Raw genomic sequence first — 17811 nt, forward strand, 5'->3', positions numbered from 1 at the left:
AATGTCTTGATAATAATCGTACCCATGAGCTTTGAGGTGCTATGTCTCATTTAGAGGCATAATGAGGCAAATAGGTGAAGTTAAAGGGTAGTAGGCCTATACAGTGAATATAGTACTCAAACTTTTACATTTGACACATTGTGCGCTGTACGTTAAAGTCCATGTTTACAGAAAGCCAAACATAACTAGATACGATGTAATACCTCAATCATATATCTTATACTGTATATATCCTAATATGCCTTGTACAAAGTATTTCCTTTTATAATTGTAATATAACTTATTATTTTTAATGGAGCTTCCCAGCAAAAAGCATTCCACACCATTTTACCTGTATAACCGGCGTGACAATAAACATCTTGAATCTTGAATTAAAATGATAAGTATTGAAATATTCGGGAATTAGCTTGTTAAGTCATAAAACAGTTGTGCCCCATTCATAAAAATGATGAAAATAATGTTTTGTCTTTCAATTATTTGAAATGAAAATATTAATCCTTGCAATTGATTACAAAGATGAAAGAATTCAACCAATCAGAGGACGTGGAGTTAATTTTGAAATCCATAGTTTTCAAGTAGGAGTATCACCAACCGATAAGTTTTTCATTTAGTTTCCATGTTTCCTTCCTCTTCCTTTTTTTTCCTCTTGCAAACAAACTGTCAATATAATATATTAAGTACATGTAGGCCTATAAGCCAAGTATACTTAGACTTTTCTGTATACTTGTCAGTATAAGCCAAGTATACTTATGTATACTTTTGTCAAGTATATATTTGATAAGTACATAAAAAGTAAACTGAAAGTACATTATATTCTCTTATTTTAAATGAAAAAATTCTATTAGCACATAAACTTCTTCTTGGTAAAGATGTAAAGATTCATTACAAAGCAGGGGCGGATTGGAACATTTGGAGGCCATGAACAAAGGCAAGCAATTGGACTTTCCTGAATCCCAAATCCCAACTCATGTTAGCCCATCTTTTCCATAACCCCATTCCACTTTATTTTGCTACCCATTACCTTAAATTCTTTACCAGGGTAAAAAATAAAATCCAACAAATCCCCCCTATTTCTTCTGTTTTTTTATTTTATTTTGACATTCCAAAGTTTCCTGGGGACTGCCACAAATCCTTGCACGCAGTAACCCAATTACCAGACAAATTGTGTAAATTTGGTTACTGGGGAAATGTGGTTAATGCAAAACTCCTGTAAATGCTTTAATCAAACTATTATCTTAATCTGGTTATTCACAATAATTGGGCTGTTGTGTTCAAGTAAACACACAGTAGTGAGTCTAATCTACAGAGCGACAGAGAAGGAGGAGAAATGAGGAGAGTGAAACTCGGCCTCGGGGCAGGAACGGCCAGAATAGGAAAGCACCCAGATGGCAAAGCTGAGCATGAGGGAAGAGAAAGTGTAACATGTTATGCTTCATTGAAACGAGTACGGCTATGCAATGGAGTTTGTATATATTTGAATTCTCGTGTCCAGTAGCGTTTGAAGCAACGATGTTAAATAAAATGCAGTAGAGGATGGAAGATCAATTTATAAGAACTGGCACCGACACTGTGCTGCAAACTTTTTCATTGATGAGATCCTATGTTCAAAGACAACAATATCCACCATATATAATTTTAAGGTATGTTTTATGTAGCCTACCCCTCAGATCCAAGCAAACTCAGAAATACAGTAGGCTACAGTGCAGCAGGGATTTCTGAGAAAATCGTTCCGCTGCATTTCCGTTGATCATAAGATAGAACAGGATGGCAGCAGTATTACTGTATTTCCTGAAGCAATGAATGGATAAACTAGAATTACCGCCTTGTGGTTGTACGCCTCCGCCAACCAGTCAAGTTGCAGTTTACATCCATTTCTGTTCAAAATGTCATACTTCATCACTTTATCCTAATAGACATTTGTGTGAAATTGTCATAGATAGCATATGAATTCTTCATTATGGCCAAAAAATTCTTTTGTGAGGTCACAGTGACCTTTAACCTTTGACCACCAAAATCGAACCAGTTCATCCTTGAGTCAAAGAAGACATTTGTGCCAAATTTTGAAGAAATTCCCTCCCGGCGTTGAGATATCCCATTCACAAGAATGGGCCACACATGAGGTCAAAGTGACCTTTAACCTTCAAAATCTAATCAGTTCATCCTTGAGTCCAAGTGGACGCTTGTGCCAAATTTGAAGAAATTCGCTCAAGGTGTTCCGGAGATATCACGTTCACGTGAATGGAACGAACGGATGGATGGAAGGACAACCCAAAAACGAAATGTGTGCTATCACCAGCACGGAAGCATAATATAAAGAGTTATTAAGTACTAATAATGGAGGCTAAAAATGGGGCCAAAGTCATATTACAAATTTCTCAGATGATATTACATTATTGTATATTTTTTTAAATGGGGTGGTGCTGATTTTCATCAACTACTCTGCATGTACAACGTTCAGCACAGACTCAATATGTACAGTAGACTGCAGTCTTCTCAGTTTGTCCAGCAAGAAATTAAGGGAGGATGTTCTCACTATTGTCAGTGATTTGAAGATCCCAATTCATATTTATATTTTGACTTTCATAAAAATGTATAAATAATTGACCTTGACTTATCTCTGGAATAATTAAACAAATGGACCTGATTAAGTGCAATAACGTGTATGCATCAACAGTAAAATAAATAGGTCATTCAAGCAGGAAATAAAGGATGATCTGGCACAGAGATGTATTTTTCAGGTATTTAATAAAAGTCATTTGGGCTACTGCTCTTACGTTTACAGTTGAGACATTCCGCAATTATGCTGGGTAACAGTAACATGTCTAGACCGTTTTGTTTATCTTAATGTTTACTTTGTACAAAACAAAAAGGCCAACATTATTTTTCTTTGTATAAAAAATATAAGTTAATTTAAATTTAACTCTAATTAAGAAAATAACAATAGTAATAATAGCAATAATAATAATCATCAATAATAATAATAATGGTAAAGATCATAAGCTAAACATAGTGCAGACAATGGTATATAACTGGTGCTGAAAAGTAGAAGGGACAGTGCAGTGTTATGGACTTAACCATGTTCTCAGGTGGGGTCGGGGTGGGGAAAGAGACAGTCAAAAGCTTTCTCTCACTCTCTCTACCACACATGCATACACACACACTCGCACACAGTGTACACACCCAGTCTGAAAGTGCACAACCGCCATTCAGTTTAGCGCCATCAATCAGAGCATACAGTACATCTCAGTCTGTACAAACTAATTCCTAGATTGCACACAGTATACACCTATTACCGTATATGCAAAATTATATATAAACTTCAGTTTAGGTGCATGCTAACTTGTTGCTCTTGGTTGAAGCTTACTGGAAGCAATTCTGAAAAGTAAGACAGAGCACATCATGGAAATTGATGGCGCACTGAAACACACGCCGCCACCGAGGATCTGCAATCAACAAAACATTCGTCAAAATGTACATTCACACCATTGGGGGGGCCACAGTACCAGTTGTAAAACAAATTATTTGAGCGGTAATTTCAGTCTTGGAGGGACAATGTCCACTGGAATGACAGTTTCAGACAAAAAGAAATTGTCTTTTGGAAGATCTCGGAAACTCATTTGAAAGAGTCCAACTGTACCTCCTTGCATGGCGTAAAGGGGGATGATTTATTCCCTGCCACAGGCCACGGATAAGAGGGGAACTTCTGTTACACAACTGCAAAAAGTCAACCAAACATTCTTGAGTTGCAATCCCAGAGATAGACATATGATGCACTTTAGCTAAACAGGTTTGACATTATGGGAAAATATGAAGCTGACCACTGTTGAGACTTCTCTTGAGCTGCTGTGCCCGGCATCAACAGCAAAAAGTGTTCAGTGTCATAAATGTTTCACCCTATACGGCTTTAAACCATAGACCGTATATAAAGATGGACGACACGACAGCTCCCCAAAAGTGAAGCCAAAACATCTTGATCGCCCCCTGGTGGCTGGCTGCAGTATAGATCATAAGTCCCGCCCCTAAGTAAAAAGTCAAAGTTCACGTCAAATACATTTTTCCCAAAGATGGTTTCTGTCATTTTAGGTAGTTCTTATCACGCTGATGTATGTTCAAGTGTTGGTGAGACGTCATGATTGACAGCTGTGAGTCCCTCTCGCTGACCAGCTGTAGCGGTGCTCGGCTCGTGATTGGTTCTGCGATACAGCGGATCCACCGCCCGATCACTACTGCATAGACTCTGGCTCCAAATGACTTCATAATCTCAAGATGGCAGCTCCAATATCGGGATATTTTGGCTTCACTTCTGTACAGTTTGAGGAAGTGGAGATGCGTCGTCCATCTTTATATAAAGTCTATGCATTGAACCTGCGAGGATACCCGTCTATCTCAAAATTAGACTGTATAGCCTACGACTCATTCCACCCCTCACCCTATATTTAATTTATACCTCAATAATTCATCTATGCCTTAACCATGTGATATAAATTAGGATGCTGTCTAGACATTACATAAGGTAGTCAACATGTAAAAAGTTTGCTGTGTCACTGCAAACAAAGAAATCTTTAGAGAGTCCACTGGGACACTTAACCAACTTGTGCAGTATCCTCATTTTACTTGTGTTTTATTCATGGTTGTAGAAATTATTACTGATTAATGAGGAGAAACCAGATTGTTGTGTAAAATAATTCATGATGTGATAGTGGCGTGAAAAATGTTATGAAAATTCAATAGTATGCAGGCTTACGATACAATAAGCATGCATACTACTATACTATAACTGATGCTATTTGTGCATCTTCTTGTGACCTCCAAACTTAATTACTGCTGGCCTGGGGTCAGATCCTGTTAATCAGAAAGTAGATGTACTATGCAGCAGGTTCCTAAATGCCAGGAGGGGCCGGGGGCAGTGCTGCGGGGGTCCACTTCAGGGAGAAACATTGTGACTCTCTTGTGACTGTGTTCACAAGTGTCGACATTATCTAACTCTCTCCCGTCACAGTTCATCCACGTTTTGTAGAACATGCTGCGGGGGGATTTCTCCACGTAGAATAGGCTGTATGTCTTTATTCAAGTACTGCAAAGGATTTTTGCTCAAAAAGTAATAAAAAAACATTCTGACTTCCACCTTCTCAGTAAGGTGGCATTAAACCATACATCTGCTCTACACATTCCTTCTGTCTCTGGAAATACCTTGCTGAAGTAGTGTCGCCTACGATAAACCTACCACAGAAGGCAAACAGTACCATTTCAAAAAAAGCCTGAACCAACAAGATTTCACATGTCTAGCCTGTGAAAGGTTCAGAGTAAGGCCTCTGCAAATACAAGACCATGAAAGAATCAGCTCATAAAAATAAAAAAAAATCATAACATAACATAAAATAGCCAAAATAAAACAACCAAAACAAGTCCATTCTACCAAATGAATTCCCAAGCTGAGTGGATGTAGAGTGACGGGTCGAAGTCCCTCCCCATCGGCTGTCTGTCAGTCTCTGGGATCGGTGAAACTGTCAGTGTTGACACCTCCGTCACCCAATGAGGTAACTGTGTGTTTTCAAAGTCAAGTCGCCTTTAGCTGATCCGTCTCCTGCTAACACAGGATGTGGGTTCCCCCCCCTCCTACCTAGTTCTAGGTCTGTGGCAGGATTCTAGTTGTATTCCTTTGGTGGGCCAGCAACCCCTTTGGTAGTCAGTTGTCAACCTTGACAGGGCCTGAATCACACGGTCGGTTGGGCACTACGTCCTGTTCTTCTCCCCGTGTTATCTTCTCCCACTGGCCCAGGTTATCCCTGCAAACACAATATATCTCTATCAGATTCAGACTCTGCATGTTGAAGGTTTACAATCAGGGCTGTGCTACTAATGCAGACATTTCATTTCTTAAAGGTGCTTAATACAAAATTTAGAGCATATCTATTGCCTCCACACGCTCTCAACATGGCGACAGAGGGTGGTTGCTACACTTCCGCAACGTCTTATTAGCTGTTATTGCTGTATGAGCGCAGTACGGCAAGCTCACATGCACAAACATGCACCAAAAGGCATGCGTGACCGACCCGGCTATGTCAACAAAGCACAGAGAAACACAACGCAGAGGGAGAGTGACTTCATTCTCTGCTCAGGTAGACATTACTCCACTTTATCTTTACATAGCAAATAGTTGTTTGCTGCTATAATAATGCTCTGGATATACAATAGAGCAGGGGTTCTCTAACTTGTTGGGGCCAGGAACCCTTTACAGAACATTTTCCAAGGACCCCCCTCATAATCTTAACACCGTTTAAGCATATGCTTACTAACATTTATACTCTTAGATGACATTGGAACTATTTATATTTTCAAACTTTTCAACCTAAATACTTCAGACATGCTTCAAAGTGATAAACAGAAACACATATTAATTTAAATTATGTTAATACCACTTATATGCTTTTAATCGGAGGGTCATTTTATTTAAATTGCATTGGACTCAAACTTGACAGCCTACATTAAAAGTCATTGATCTTAAAAAGTTTCAGAAAATGAACGGTAGCAAGACTGGCATAGTCCTAATAAACCCAGCTATTTAAATTTACCAGTCTAAAGCTGACTTTCAGTAAGTGCTTCAACTTAAAAAATAATGAACTTATTGCTGAGTGTCACAATCATATCTGAGTTTCTATTTGCCCAAAGCTAACGTGGGTGGGAGAAATGGACACAATATCCTTGTTTTATTGGTGCAAATGGTCCCCATCTGTAGATATACACTTTTTAATGATACAGCACAATTTTGTAATTTATAGCAAATTGTTTCGCGGAGTCCCTGACAGAGTGCCACAGACCCCACTTTGAGAATCACTGATATAGAGCACCTTTAATGCAAAAACATGGCGAAGAATCTGAAATAAGCGGATAAAATCATGTCAGCATGAATCAAAGACATTAAAAAACGTCATCGATAATAGGAAAAATTATTTATGACAGTTATTTCAAACAAATGAATGAATGTAATCATATTTTTTTTTCTTAAAATGACAATTAGATTAGCTAGTAATGACCTTTTGATTTGATAAAGCTATCATCAGATGTATATTTGTTACTCATCCAGAGCTGTCAATCTGGAGTTGCCTTGTTTGAGTGAAAATGAAATGTACTACTGTAGCTACTGATGGGGCTAACTACTGTAGCTGGCACACACACACACACACACCAGTATAACACTTTGCTGCCACAAGGTGGTGCATCTGATGTTAATAATGGTATGGACATAATATTGTTAGAGACAGTCAGAACTTTAAAACAGATAGCTGAAATTACGCAACTGTAGCAATGATATTAAGACAGAAAGATCAGAATACCAGAATATAAAATTATTGTTCTGAAGAGATCCATATTAAATGTCAACAACAATACAAAAGCTGTATTAAACCAAACTGTATTAAACAACTAAACATAATTAATTTGTATGGGCAATTTATTCAAGAGAAAAATGTCAGGAATGATGCTAAAATTAACAATGGTCAAACGCATGTCACCACAGCCAGTGTGATTCATTAGTCATCTGCAGTAGCGGTCCCATCAGGTCTTGTTGTCATAAAGGTAACCTCTCCCCCCTGCGCTATAATCAAGCCTGACACACGGGTGCAGAAAGTGCTGCCCTTTGCTGCCATTCACTTAGCCAGCCTGATACAGTTTACACGTCTGTGGCAGATCCCACAACAAGCAGCCGGGCTCCGCAGGGTCTAGGCCCGCTGCCCACCCAGGGCCCGGTGCTGACGTACAACCGGGGCTTAAATATTACACTGCTCACTTTGTTTGCATTCCCCGCTGATCAAGGTCACAAAGTTTTAAAGACCAGCGGGTTACCCCAGAGGGGCAGGCAAATGGACCATATGATCCTGTTCAACAAGCAAAAATCATACATATAAATACATTCATACACTCTTATTGAATGTGAAAAGCAGACACACACACACATACACACACACTGATGCACCGTGGAAGAACAACCACGTCCTGTTAGTACACTGCATTCTGTATTGAAATTTATCTATGTGAATATTTTTTTTCAGAAAGTTCTAGCACGAGTTATTTTAATCCAAATCAGTGCAGTAGCATGTGTGTTTTGTTTTTTCCTTGGAACTGTTGGAATGTGCACCTATACACACACACTCCTTATCACCTCTAATCTTATTTGTCTGGCCAACTGCTGCCAGTCAGACGAGGCCAGCACACACGTCACTTGTTGCACTTCAAGCTGTCAGCACATTTATTGGCCGTATCAGATGTGAAATCGGCATGACAATATTGTGTGAAGTAACTTTTTGATTGTTTTGTGTTTTTGACCTATTTCACAAAAAAAAGTATGAATTAAAACACCTACAATTATTTAGTTATTTAATATTTTGTTGCTAAATACATACCCTAGATACATTCTCTGTCACCTCAAAAGCTTAGTTTTTTGTCAAGGATGAGACTTTCCCTCATACTTTAAAACTGTAGCTTTGAATACTTACTTGCAGGCTCTTAGAAGAGGACTGGACGGAGGGAATAGCTCCGATAGTGTCGTGTAACATGGAACCGCAACAGCATTGTAGAATCCCACCTTAAAAAGGACAAAAACTATAATTACGGCTGTCGCCGGTGCAGAGGCATAAAAACCCCAAACAGAAAAATTAACCAACAAAACAGAAATAATTAGGCAACAGAAGCAAGTTTGTATAGAGTCTGTACTAACATTTTCACAAATGTCATACATACATTAAAGTGGCAGTAGGCAGTATATGTTTGGCATCATTGGGCAAAAATTCCATAATAACCTTTCAGTATCTTTGATTTAAAGTAATTATTTAAACTTTAAGTCAACTACTGTACTAGTAACCCTACTTGAGCGAAACTTCAAACTTTTTGAGTGTGTGTAAAGTAGAGGGTGAGCCCGGTTAGAGACTCGTGAGTAAAAGCTCTGGTCTTACTTGTCCTTGGGGAACCTCGTCCTTCTTGTCTCTGTCCATCATGGGGATCGGCTGCAACCCAATCTTCTTCATCTCATCTCCCTGTGGAGGAACAAAATAAGGAGAGAAATTGCCTTTTATTTTTGCATACTGTGGCAAATCTTCTCACCACTAGACTGCACTATTTAGCACTTTACAAGTAGGACAGCTAGGTGTAGCAGCATTTCCAAGTATTAATAGAGTTCTGTTATACTGGAGGCACTAAATGACACTACAATTGTTTAAACTCCAGCAGTATCCCACTGTACCTCAGCCCAGAACTCAGCATAGATGTCGTTGGCTGTGAGTCGTGTGATTTGCCATTGCTTGGTTACAGAACACAGGTCACATGCTGTCATCATCAGACCAATCACACGGTCCCTGGAGGGGAGCAAAGCCTTGTTATAGCCATGAGGAAGAACTCAATGTGCCGTTTATGAGAGCACCAGGTCCATGTGTGATGCTATGAGACCTGACCTGTGTAAGTGGTTGTCCAAGTCCAGCGCACTCGAGGTCAGCAGCTCTGACAGCTGCTGGTGGTTGTTGAAGTACAGGGCGAGATCCGTGGCGATGATGGCCTTACGGATGATCTCCAACACCTGCTCGTACTCGCTGGAATTCAGGTTGGAGAAAATATTGTGCCCTTCCAGCTATGAGAAACAAAGAGATCAATAAAAAAGCAAAAGCTCCACTTATGAGGCGTTCAGCTCAGCTAGACCACAACAGGTTGTAATCTCACGTTCATCTCAGCTCCACGCAGATCCTGGACGTTACAGAAGAGGACACTCAGAACTAAATCATATGATCCTTTCAATAGATCTGTAATTGACAGATTGTGTGCGTGTGTGTGTGTGTGTGTGTGTGTGTGTGTGTGTGTGTGTGTGTAAGCATTAGATTTCTAGAAATTATATGTAAATGTAAGTTTCAAGGCCTTTCTGTGTGGAGTTTGCATGTGCTCCGCGTGTTTGAGTGGGTTTCTTCTGGGTTCTCTGGTTTCCTCCCACCATCAAAACATGTATCCCCCTCCCAGGCGCTGTAAATGAGGGGGTTGCATCAGGAAGGGCATCCAGTATAAAACCTATGCCAAATCAAATATATGGATCATAAAATCAGATCTCAGAAGACCCCTAACGGGAACAGCCGAAAGACGAACAACATATGTTAATTTAAAGGAACAACATGTAAGACTAACAGCTAGCGTTTTAAAGGGGTAACAGCAGTCCAAATTCAAAACATTGGAGCCGTGGCCTGTCCGCTCCTCCGGTGTGACTGATAGCAGTTAGCTAAAATTTTCGCAATTTGAGGGTTACCTTCTAGACAGGACCGCATTGGTCTCTGGCCAGCAGCAGTAGTTGGAATCACTTCACCGGCTGTTCGTCTCAAATACTCTTGACTCTGCCTTGATAACCCAGCTGCACACGGACCACAGAGAGATGTGCCGAGGCTTTTCAGGTCGGGTTGAATCTAACCTGATGTTATCTCTGTTGATCCAGTTCATTTGCTTGCTTCCATGGCTGCAGAAGACTGTGTTAGCATGCTGATTTGTTTCATACGTGGCAACGGGGTGTTGATATGGGCAGTGGACGGGATCACACCGACCAAAAAAAACAAAACTTTGTGGACGGAAATTTCAAAGAAGAACATAATGGTAGTATGTACCAGTATTTAGATTTAGCATGTTTCCTTAATCTCTGATGACATACCATGGTCATTCTATGATTTATTTCAGTAAATCTATTACATATTGGTCATTAATGTGAAAACTATCTGTTTTTCTTACTGCGATTGAACAAATTAAAAAATAAAAATTAAAGAGGTTGATTTTAATCTGTGTTATTTTAGTCTCTAAAAGTCAGCTCTAAGGTAACTATGAGGTTTTGAAGCATTGTGTGTTTTTTCAAAATTTGAAGGCATCGTTTTACTATGTTTTAAGTGACCATCTTTCTTTTATGGTGACCTGCTTTTGGCTTTGCTGATGGCGTTTGTCCACGTATGGCATCATTTTTGACATCCTCCCGTTGATACTGTACGTTGTATTATTTGGTAATGTCTGTGATTCTTTTGCATGTGGTATTCCCATTCATTTGCCCACCTTGTCTGCAAGTCTTTAGATATGCTGATATGCTTAAATAATGAAAAGGTCAAACATGTTATGTAAGGCACATCATTTCATAATAAATAGTAGAATTTAAACGACGATAAATTAATAAAAAAAACGTTGACTTGTTGAGTTAAGTTCTGCATAGTGGAGCTCTACCTGTAGGATGGAGACGGTCTGAGAAAAGTGGTGTTGCTCCATGGTGGAGGAGGAGTACAGAGCAGCAAGCGGATGGTCAAACTTCTGCAGGTATGTGTTGCTGTACCCCCGATGGTCCAGATCATGGCACAGGCAGGCGATCAACAGACCCTTCTTCTGTAGACCAGAGTGGAAAAACAAACCTTAAAACCCAAAAGGAACCCCAGATCTTGTTTTTATTTATTTTTGTCTTGGAGCAGTACAACCCAGATATCCCAATAAGGAGCAAACCTCTAGCTCTGTGAACATCCCAGTGGTTTTCTGTAGGATGGCGTACATACAGTGTACCACCGTCACTGCGTGCTTCCAGTTGTGGTAGGGCACACGCCGGTAGTTCTTCCGTACAGACATGGTGAACCGACACAGCTTCTCTAGCTCAAAGCTGCCCACGGAAAGAACAACAATGAATCAACCGGAGCTTTGATGAAGACACTGACATTGTCATGGCCCAGTGTGTGACACCTTACCTGGTCTTTCCACAGGAGTTATGAACCATGTAGATAAAGACAGCAGGCCAGATCTCCTCAAAGGGATTAATGTCAAAGTGGAACCTGGAGGAGGGAGGACAAGATGGGAGGAGAGTCTTAAATTAGCATGTGCAGAGGGATAGATGAGGGGACCTGTGAGGTCTGGGTGTGTTAAACTGACCCCTTTCTGTACTGTGTACCCCCCCTCCCCTCTTGCAAAGCTTCTGGACTCTGTCATCGTCACTTTCCCTGACATGTGGCTGTAGACCAACCACACTCACAGCAGAGATAATGCCCAAAACCTGAACCTGAAAGGGCACTCACATTTCAATCTCTTTATAAATGGGTGCAGGGAGGTTGAGCTGGGTAAGGGTCTTCCATTCCTCCGATGTGCAGATGCTGTGATAAGACAGTTTTTCCATCGTCACTCTGTAAATGCATTCAGAGTGCCGGATCCTGTGGTACATCTGCAGAGACACACAAAACAGGAATTAGCCTTTAAAATGTTGAAAGATAAACTATAAACACCAGGAGAATATCTTATATCTTTGTCGAATTCTTTAAGTATCACAGTTGGATTTTCCAAAAGGGGTCGGACAAAGTTAAATTATCCGCAACAGTCCCGTATCATATTTTATCCGTCTCCAAAAAGTGTCTCCACATCTGGTTTGTATCCCTGTCCCCTTCCCAGACAGACTGGAATAAGACAGGTACAGGCGCCAAGCCTCACACCTTCCACCATAAATCAGCATAAATCAGGAGGCGGCCCAAGTGAGTTTCCTAGAGACGCGAGGCATAAATTACAGCTAAACATAAATCCAGTGTCAGTGGACTGCTTGTCTTAAAATATTAACACGCCTCATCAATTTTAAAACCAACTGTGTGACGCTGCTCCTGCGTAAGTTTGTCGCACGAGATGACGGTGAGTCAGGCCCCACAGAGAGGGGAGGCTCTGACAGACGGACCACACAACGCAGGCTTCCACAGTTGATTCATGAAATGTCTGTGTGTTCCATGTAAGGGATAACCATCACTGCCAAAAAGACCCGTTTTTATTCATATTTTGGAGCAATGCACACTTTAAATAGAAGCTGTTGGCACTATCTTTGTCAACCTTGGATAAAAAATGACTGACAAATAGGGAAACCCGCAGCCTAGTAACAGCTGAAATGAGCCTTCCAGCTACAGTATGAATTTAGGGCAGTGATGAGGCCACTACGTCAAAGGTGCAGTTTTCTGAAAAAAAAAAACCCAACAAAAAAACAATCAAGTATTCATGGCCATGAAGTATTATATAATCTACCAACATTGCAAGAGATAAAGAGCAAGCTTGTGCAGACAGATATAAAGAGGATGGATTATATTTTTTGCTGTTGGAGATATATCCGTTAGTCGTTTAAATATTTTAAGACAAATTCACTTTACTCACATTTGCACAGTGTAAGGCCAGAGCACAAAAGACAGCAAACATCTTAAAGTTGTTCTCATCTGTTTTAGTGAAGGCACTTCCGCTTAGCTTGTTCACCATCTGCACCACGCCTATAACGGTCCCCCTGCTCACGATGGGCATGCACAGGATGTTCCGCGTGGTGTAGCCGGTTTTGAGGTCCACCTCTCTGTTAAGGAAGACGTACAAAAGTATGTTCATTCAAGAATTCATTTAAGTGAGTTTATAATGTGAACTATACAGTAGGGATGCACTGATACCGATATCGGGCCGATACTGACTCAAATAGCTGGATTGGGATCTATTCAATCCAATTCTATGTTTATTTACTATATACATTATAGACTGGAACTTTAATTCCTGTTTAAGTTTTGACCAATTTGTTGCTACATTGATTGCAACCAACTGAAGCCTGTCCCGTGTGTTTAGTGTTGGAGAGCTACGATGGCCAACGCAAAAATGTGAATGACCCTCTCTAGAGCTAGTTAGAGCAAAACCAGTGCGTAGAGTGTGTTTATGGGGGAAGTGAGTGGTGAAAGAAGAGAGAGAGCGGCGGCAACGGGGGCGAGTAATGTTATCAACTCCGCCCCAAGCAGGAAAAGTTAACAGAGTTTGGTTTGTCTGTTCTGGGCTACTGTTGAAACACGGCGGTGCGAGATGGCAGACTCCATGGAGAGGACCCGCTCCCTACGTAGATATAAAAGGCTCATTCTAAGGTAACAAAAACACAACGATTCTTATTATCAGGTATACACTAAAGAAAACAATAATAGCATATTCCATTTCTGCCAATAGATCCCCTTAAATGTTACACACTGGTCCCTTAATAATAAATAATTAAATAAATGTGTATTTATTTGTTACATTTTGTTTTATAAAGTTAAGAAAGCAATGTGTAAGTGAAGCCTGATGTTGCCTAACACAAAGAATGATCCCAGTCACTTCCACACAGTGAGGTATACTGATTATTAATTAAACACCGTTATCGGATCGGTACTCTGTATCGGCCGATACCCAAAGCCCAGGTATCACTATTGGTATTGGGACTGAAAAAGTCGGATCGGTGCATCCCTACCATATAGTAGAAGTGCAGCATGTTTAGGTCTTAACTCCTTGTGTACACCGAAGGCCTCTATTATGAGTATGACTACAGTGTTTTTATCCTAAATACAGGAGAATAAGCAAAGTCGGCTGAAGAAGACAGTTTATAGCTTCAAGACCATTAATCAGATTGTCGATAATCATATATAATGGAAAACATGAATCAAAATTATTCATCGTAGAGTCTGTTGGAGTTTACCGGTTGAACCGGGGGTCTGCATAGGCATCTGGGATATTTAAGACTTCCCCTGTCTGAGCCACTTGGCCAGCTATTCCCTTCTCTATAGAAAACCTACAGGGAGAGAAGAGAGGACAAGAGTTAGCTTTGTGGACGACATTTCAAGGCTTCTCAGTCTGTCGGTGCTGGGTGGATGGGTGAAAATCAATAATAAATCAATGATATGAAAATCCATGTGAAAACCTGATTTCACAAATGCAATTTACAGCTCAAATAGCACAGATGAACAATTTTTATTCAGAGGGTAAAAATGATGATGCTCCATTGCAATGGTACAAAATCTAGTTAAAGTAATTACATTTTTCCCCTGCTTTTCTATTGACTTTCTATTAGTGGAATCATTTCTATCTGAGCTTTCTTTGTCACAAGAGGACCTTGTTTACTGTTCACTATGGTGAGCAATGCAGGAAACACTTTTGGATGTGGTGTGGAGACAAAAAAGAAAACATTTGAAAATTAGTTTCAAGTGTTCTTCAAAATAAACTTCTCAATGAAAATCTGTATAGATTAAAAACTGAGACTTATATCAAAGAAGAACACAGCCTATCAAAATCAAACGAGTATACTATTTAGAGAAAAGGGTAAATCTTACACACCTAATTTCTTTGGTTTTCCTAAAGACAGGTTTGCCTTCTTTCTCTTCCCCGATATCGAACAGGTCAGAGTATAGTTCTTTGTTGTTGTGATCTACCTGGAAGAGTGCACACCTGTCCGCATTCACCAGGTTTTTTGCATATATCTGCAAAACAACACCAGGGACATAACTTTATTAGCAACACTGAAAAAAACATGAAAACGCATCTCCAAATGAATTAAATCAGATACATCGCTGCAGTTTTAATTGTTTCTTTTTGATGGAACAGTTAAATGTAGAGAATTAAAAGAAACACACAGTAAAACTACAGGTCATTACAATTCATTCCAGTGTTTGAACCTGATGACTTGAATGACCTGAGATGACACCACAGTCACAAGGCAACAAAGTACATACAAACAGAGAGGTGGATTTTAGTAACAGGAAAATCATGTTTTACACTCAACCAGATCACATTTGTTTTAGAATATTGCAAGCTGAAAAACTATTTTAGGTTGAGCCAAGTCTAAACATGTATTTAGTATGTTTTAACTGATAATAAATGAGAAGTAGTGTTACTATTATTATCATATATTATTAATGCCAACAAACATATTGACAGGAAATATTAGCAGCCTGTGTGTATTTGTATCACAGCAGCATTACTACTCTATTTAAACACACATAACACACACTCCCAGGATGTGTAGCCTTGAAGACAATGTGAATGAACACATACTTGCAGAAATCACACTCACCATAATATGTTCAAGTAGAGAATCTATTGCCACAATGTTATCAAAGTATGTTCTGTGCGAAAAGAAGAAATGGCGCATTGAGATGTTGACAAATGGGAAGCTCTGATGACGTTCACATTCAAGACATGAAAGCTAAGAAGTTGCCTAAAATGCAGTAATTTCTTTCTAGTGTGTGAGCAAAAAGTTGTATTTATCGTTTGACCTGACATGAGAAAAGATGCTAACTCACTTTACTCACTTATTTTATTTTGTTAACATGGTGTAAATACACTTTTAATATGTTTTCATCAGCATTATTTTAGTGTTAGGTGTACTGTCCCAAAAGCAGTTCTTACTTTGACACATCTAGTAGGAAGTCATTGAGCTCAGTCTGTTTGGCGAGGCCTCTGCACACCTAGAAACAAAGAAAAATAGGTCACGACCCGACACCCAGACGTATCACACATTTCTCAGAGAGCAGATGCAGCATCCTGCTTGTACTGTCAACAAACCCACTTGCTGTATACACACTTGGCTGTGGGCCACCCTTCATGAGTTTCAGTAACAACAGAGAGTGTTTTTGCAGCGAGTAGCTAACCCAGGAGCGCAGTGTGCTGCAGCGCTGCACCTCTCACTGAGGCTCAGAGGTCCACCGTGGCCAGCGCTGCAGTGGGACGCTGCTTCCCTGAGGTGTTATGCTATCTGTTCTTATAAAAACAGCGCTCGAGCGTAATGACGTCCTCGGGGAGCTGTTTGTTGAATCTGTGGCTTAGTTGATTGGACTGGGCCCAGTGACAACCCAGTTCCTGTACACAGTGGATTTCCCCATTAAAAACACCGACGCAGAACCAGAACAAACAAAGTCATCCAAGATCATAATAAGTGGGACAGGTCTCCTTGTTCCTCCCAGACAAGTCTTTAGTGAAATGTTACAGTACAGTTTGCTCACCTGTACTTGATGAATGGCAACTGATGCCCACGCTAAATTAGCTGTTGCAACCTGGAAGAGAAAGTGAAGATTAGCTCCAAAGAACTGCAGAAAAAAACAATAATATCAAAAAGTTATCACACATTTACAAGGTTTAATCAGTTCTTATCACAGTTCCTCTTTTGTTTATTTCAACATGATTATCTGTTCTGCACATCAGGCAGTCTCATAATCATAGAAGAGCCAGTTAGTCTACAGATTCAGAGACACTCACACCTGCAACACTGCTGCATCTGCATGTTTAGTATTGCAGATTAAAATTTAAGATGCACTAATAGATGGTTTTATCTGAAACAGGGGCTCAAATGACTATGTGTATTGTGACGGGCGTTGCTCTAAGTAACAAACCAACAGGGAATTATTGCATGACTCCGCAGTTCCCCTCAGCTCTGCAGAGAGTTTTAACGTCTTTCAGCTCATTGTTTTGGTTTTTACGACCTGCAAATTTAACATTTTTGGTTCACTCTCCACCGCTCTTATCAATCTCTTTTCCAGCAGCTGTTTCAACACAGTGGAACATTTACAATCTAAAGAGCCACATTATTCCTAGACCAAACCAGAGCTACAAGTAGAGTGAATATTGGACTATTGGACTCATCAGGTGGTTAGAAACACAACTTCAAACTAACTAAATGTTGCTCTGCGTCTGCTGGATGTGTAAGTAAGCAACTGTTTGCTTCATGTGAGCCATATCACCCTAAAAGGTGATGATATGTCAGTGTTGTGCTTGTTGTGCTGCCTGATGCAGGTTTGAATAAATTAAAGGGTAACTTTGGTATTTTTTAACTTGGTTTTGCTTACTGACTAATAGGGATGAAAAATTCTGAAATTTGTCCAGTATTGAGGGAGAGCGCTGTAGACAGCATCTGCTTATGGGCTGCAATGTGGTGCTATTGGGGCAAGCTGGCACCGTCATTTACGTCCACTAAAGTACTTGTTTTTGCCACTGACAGGCTCTGATTGTTATTATAAGTGTCTGACATTATGGAAAAAGTCT

At 40.0% G+C, this 17811-nt stretch overlaps 1 protein-coding gene across 4 annotated transcripts in view; it reads right to left on the bottom strand.

Moving 5' to 3' along the window:
• Positions 1-2728: 2728 nt before the first annotated feature.
• pde10a (phosphodiesterase 10A) overlaps positions 2729-17811 on the bottom strand; it is a 66562-nt gene continuing 51479 nt past the window's right edge. For all 4 annotated transcript variants that reach the window (XM_074646266.1, XM_074646267.1, XM_074646268.1 and 1 more), the window contains exons 8-22: positions 16776-16826; positions 16183-16241; positions 15848-15899; positions 15112-15254; positions 14477-14569; positions 13159-13345; positions 12054-12196; positions 11730-11813; positions 11494-11644; positions 11224-11379; positions 9444-9616; positions 9236-9347; positions 8949-9029; positions 8493-8581; positions 2729-5786 (exon numbers count right to left, since the gene is read on the bottom strand). In XM_074646266.1, the coding sequence (XP_074502367.1) occupies positions 5687-5786; positions 8493-8581; positions 8949-9029; positions 9236-9347; positions 9444-9616; positions 11224-11379; positions 11494-11644; positions 11730-11813; positions 12054-12196; positions 13159-13345; positions 14477-14569; positions 15112-15254; positions 15848-15899; positions 16183-16241; positions 16776-16826 (1674 nt within the window). In that variant the 3' untranslated portion in view covers positions 2729-5686. The remainder of the gene's footprint in view (positions 5787-8492; positions 8582-8948; positions 9030-9235; positions 9348-9443; positions 9617-11223; positions 11380-11493; positions 11645-11729; positions 11814-12053; positions 12197-13158; positions 13346-14476; positions 14570-15111; positions 15255-15847; positions 15900-16182; positions 16242-16775; positions 16827-17811) is intronic.

Source organism: Sebastes fasciatus, chromosome 9, assembly GCF_043250625.1.
Source record: "Sebastes fasciatus isolate fSebFas1 chromosome 9, fSebFas1.pri, whole genome shotgun sequence".
Classification (NCBI taxonomy): domain Eukaryota; kingdom Metazoa; phylum Chordata; class Actinopteri; order Perciformes; family Sebastidae; genus Sebastes; species Sebastes fasciatus.